Below are 4,243 nucleotides of genomic sequence, written 5' to 3'. Positions count from 1 at the left end.
GAAGGAGTGGACTGAAACTGGAGTCAGTGCATCAAGAGTCACCACACTCAGACGTCTTCAGGAAAAGGGCTATATATGAAATATACCAGGGATCCTCAAATCTGGACCTCGAGATCCACTTTCCTGCAGAGTTTAGCTCTAACCCTAATCAAACACACCTGAGCATGCAATCAATACCAATCAATGTCCTTGGGGATCATTAGAAAATCACAGGCAGGTGACTTTGATCAGGGTTGGAGCTAAACTCTGCAGCGCATTGGACCTCCTGGGCAAGATTTGAGGAAGGGGGAAATATACGAAAATATATATGAAAGTTTCACTTTTTAAAATGTAAATGAATTTAACATGAAATTGAAAAAAAATTGAATTATATAACATTGAAAAAAAAAATCTATAGTCTATGTGTATATATTTATAATAAAGATAAAATATCATAATTTTAAAAGAGTTTATTGCTGGTACAGACGATACAATGTTTAAAACACTGACTTCATATCATCAGAGTTTGTTTTCAAACATGTTCAATGAAATCAAGGCTCTTTTTGCTTCTGCAGCTCTGTTACTATCAGGCTTTAAGAGCTTTATCACTTACGTTTGCAACAGATTCAAGTTAAGAGTGCTAGAAAAATGAACAGCCAAAATGCTATTTAAAAAAAACTAAAGAGACAGAATTAAAAACGAGTGGATGGTTCAGACGGTTCAGAAGAGGTTTTTGCTTCATCAGGTTTGGAGACCTTGGTTTTAAAGAGCAGGTTTATGACTCCTTTGGAGCGACGGTCTCCGGTGCGGTCCGATGGCAGACACACAGAAACGCTTTTACTGTCACGCTTGGACCGTGCTGACTCCACCTCCTCACTCCCATTGGCTACTGACAGAGCCAGACCTGAGGACAGCATGTAAATGTCTGTTAATAGGACTTCTTCCTGTATTGTTGTTGATTATTTTGGTATCTACACAACAGGAAGTAGACAGCTTCATAAAGATGCAACACATTTATTTCCCACAAAAGTTTAGGGTTGCTAAACATTTACATGAATTTCATTAGCTAAAATGAAGAACAACAAAAGCGAATGAGAGGAATCACTGTGATATGAATGTTGTACCTGTAATAGTGGGCAGAGATCTGGAGTTGACGAGGCCGCTGCTCTCACTCGGCTCTGACAGATTCGTGTCACTGCGAAACTCCTGCTTCTTGGAAAGCTAGAGAGCGACAGATAGTTAAACTTACAGTAACCATAACAATATCATCACAATCACTATGAAATAAAAACAAAAACAGGTTAATGAAGGTCAAAACTTGCAAAAATACTCAATAAATGAATTAACTTATTGGGTAAAGGTGTTTCAGTGTGTCTTAATAATTTTTATTAAATACAATAAAAGAAATAAATAAATTAAATATTACAACATTAAGATATTTGGTTAAAATTGATATGAATCTGTATATTTTATGCATGTAAAAAAATATTTTTAACTTTTAAAGTACAAATATTCCATGAAACATCAAAATTAAAAGTACAAATATTCCAATAAATGTAACAATTAAAATAAAAACATAAAATCTAAATTAACAATAAATAATAAACTCTTATGCTATTTAAAAAACCATTTTAAATTCTGTATTTTATCACACCACAGCCAGGGCATGTCAAGTATTTTGTCTCAACTGTTCACTTTCACAATACTTTATTATTTATTCTTATATTTACTTCTCAATTTATTCTTAGATGTATTTACTTCTGAACATACTGAACTTATACTGATTTATTTGTAAATGTATATCCTGCATCTCCTCTGTCTCACCCGTTTGTCGAGGGTGTTGCACCGCTCTTTCTCCTCGCTGATGAAGATCATGCTGCCACGACCGGATTTCTTCTTCTTCTTGGATCTCCTCAGTTTCAACCTGGAAGAACAGAAAGAGTCACCTGAGCGTGATGATGTCATCACGGAGAGCTGCAATCACTGGTCTGTTTTTGAAACGTCACATCAATGTCTTCATCATCCTCACCTCCACTTCAACACCACTCTCATCCATCACACTGACGCTTCCACTGGAACGAGGCATGACGGACGGAGAGGGAGGAATGCCACTGTCCAGAGATGAGCTACAGGCAGAGAGAGAGAGAGAGAGAGAGAGACAGAGAGAGAGAGAGAGGAATTGAATAAACACTTTATACTGCCTACTATATATATAAAAAAAAAATATATATATTATATATATCTTATCTATATCTATCTATCTATCTATCTATCTATATTATATATATTATATATATATAATATATATATATATATATATATATATATATATATTATGTGAAACAGAAACACATTATGTAGTGATAAAGCAACAGTATCATGCTACATTTGACCTCACAGACACCTTGCCACATTGAATATTTAATTTCATCATCATCTCAGAAATAAAACAAATATGAATAAAATGATTGAAATATAAATATCATAACAAATATGAATAAAAACAACTAAAACAATGTACTACTAATAATAAAAAACTAACCAATATACTAATAACAAATAATAAAATTAAAATTCTGATATAAAAATATTAACAAAGCAATATTAATAAACAAATAACAAATCAAACTGTATATTATTACATTATATATCTATTCTATATAGATATATCTATATATATATAATATAATATAATTATAGTATAATATATATATATATATTTGGTACATTAATACAAAGAAATAAAATTATTTAAAACATGTATTAAAATAAATAAATAAAACAAATATAAAACATTTCTATAAAATATTAAATAATATAACAATATATTAATTACTAAGAAATAAAATTATTTAAATAGGAAATACAAAACCAAAATGTCTTAAAACAAACGGTGTATTTATAAATATTAATAAATTATAAAATATAAACATTAAAGCAAATATTAATAAAAAAATCAAACATTATTAACAAATAACAAAATTACTAAATATAAATATTAAAACAAGTATTAAAAACAAATCAATATAGTACTAAATATTAATTAAACTATTAAAATATAAGTATTAAAACTATATATTAATAACAAATATTGTGACATGATTGAATAATCACAGCATGCTATATTATGCATCATCTTATAAACTGCAGGAATAATCACAGCATGCTATTTTGAACAGAGGCACATGTGTGTGGGCGTGGTCACCTCTCTGGGTGTGTCTTAGTGGGCGTTCCACATTCAGATCCAGCCAATGAGCAGATGGACTGTCGGACCGAGCGCAGCATAGAGCGCGGCCGGGTGGATCGTTCTCTTCATCAGTATCAGGCTACACAAGAGGAAGAAATCAGGACACACTTCGCTGCTGATTCCCTTTCCCTCTATTCTGCTGTCCTGCTTTTCATGCTTACCAGCTCTCTCACTCCGTACTCCCCGTTTCTCACACCTTCTTCTTCAGTTGTTTGAAGCACTCCTCCATGCGCTCGTGGAAAGGTCGAAGGTCATCCGTCACTCTTTTTCCATGCAGACTGATTCCTCTGCCCAACAACGGGATCTAAACGAGTCCAGCGGTTGGTTTAACACAAGGTTAATCATCTGTCCTTACCACTCGAGGGTTTTCTAGTATCAAAGCCACAAAACTAATGCTGTGATGTTTCGGACCTGCCATGCGATGAGGTCTTTGAGTCCTCATGAGTTTGTCTCTGTCCTCATGATGTTCGTGCATGTATTCTTCCCGTGAAGAACGCCTGGAGAAGACACACACACACACACACACATCAGCCTCCATTCTCAGCGTTTTCTCTCCGTTTTCTCACTGTGTCTCTCTTGACCTTCTCGTATTGGCGAAGCCGCCCATGACGGCTGGGTCCACGATGCCCATTGAGCAGCATGGAGAGAGGGTTTATGGGTAAAGCGTCGTCACACTGGTACTGGTTGATCATGGTGAGGATTTTCTCATTGGTTTGTCCCATCGTCTCGATGGCGTTCTCCAGCGGACCTCACCGTCGTCGTTCGGTCTGACAGAGAAAATCTTCACAGATAATCACATCATAAACACGTCTGATCAGTCATCAAACAATATTAATATACATGTCCACAGAATAACAGTGCATCTCCACTTTTTTGATATTATAAGTAGAGGTAATCTTTAGGCATGTTTGAACTGGCTTACGGCACATTTTTAAATTGTCCTGAAAAAAAGTAACTATATTATATTAAAACGAATATTCTTTATAATATCTTATATATCATATATATATACCTATA

The 4,243-nt window shown here is 34.1% G+C and overlaps 1 protein-coding gene across 1 annotated transcript; it reads right to left on the bottom strand.

Moving 5' to 3' along the window:
- Positions 1-434: 434 nt before the first annotated feature.
- LOC122139584 (dedicator of cytokinesis protein 2-like) lies at positions 435-3,405 on the bottom strand. The gene is made up of 6 exons (XM_042737869.1): positions 3,388-3,405; positions 3,185-3,305; positions 2,008-2,105; positions 1,804-1,901; positions 1,104-1,200; positions 435-883 (listed from the first exon to the last, which is right to left on the bottom strand). Exons 2-6 carry the CDS (start codon positions 3,262-3,264, stop codon positions 672-674), a joined length of 585 nt encoding a protein of 194 aa, XP_042593803.1. The 5' UTR covers positions 3,265-3,305; positions 3,388-3,405; the 3' UTR covers positions 435-671.
- Positions 3,406-4,243: the final 838 nt, after the last annotated feature.

This window comes from Cyprinus carpio, chromosome B14 (genome assembly GCF_018340385.1).
Source record: "Cyprinus carpio isolate SPL01 chromosome B14, ASM1834038v1, whole genome shotgun sequence".
NCBI lineage: Eukaryota > Metazoa > Chordata > Actinopteri > Cypriniformes > Cyprinidae > Cyprinus > Cyprinus carpio.
Note: the sequence above shows the minus strand (reverse complement) of the source record. Positions and strands in the feature narration are given on the sequence as shown.

Coding starts and splice junctions, on each gene's coding strand:
- LOC122139584 (XM_042737869.1), bottom strand. CDS start 3,264: ATGCTGCGCTCGGTCCGACAGTCCATCTGCTCATTGGCTGGATCTGAA. Junction 1,902..2,007: donor GAGTGGTGTTGAAGTGGAGG/TGAGGATGATGA, acceptor GTTCTTCCAGGT/TGAAACTGAGGAGATCCAAG. Junction 884..1,103: donor ATCTCTGCCCACTATTACAG/GTACAACATTCA, acceptor TGCTGTCCTCAG/GTCTGGCTCTGTCAGTAGCC.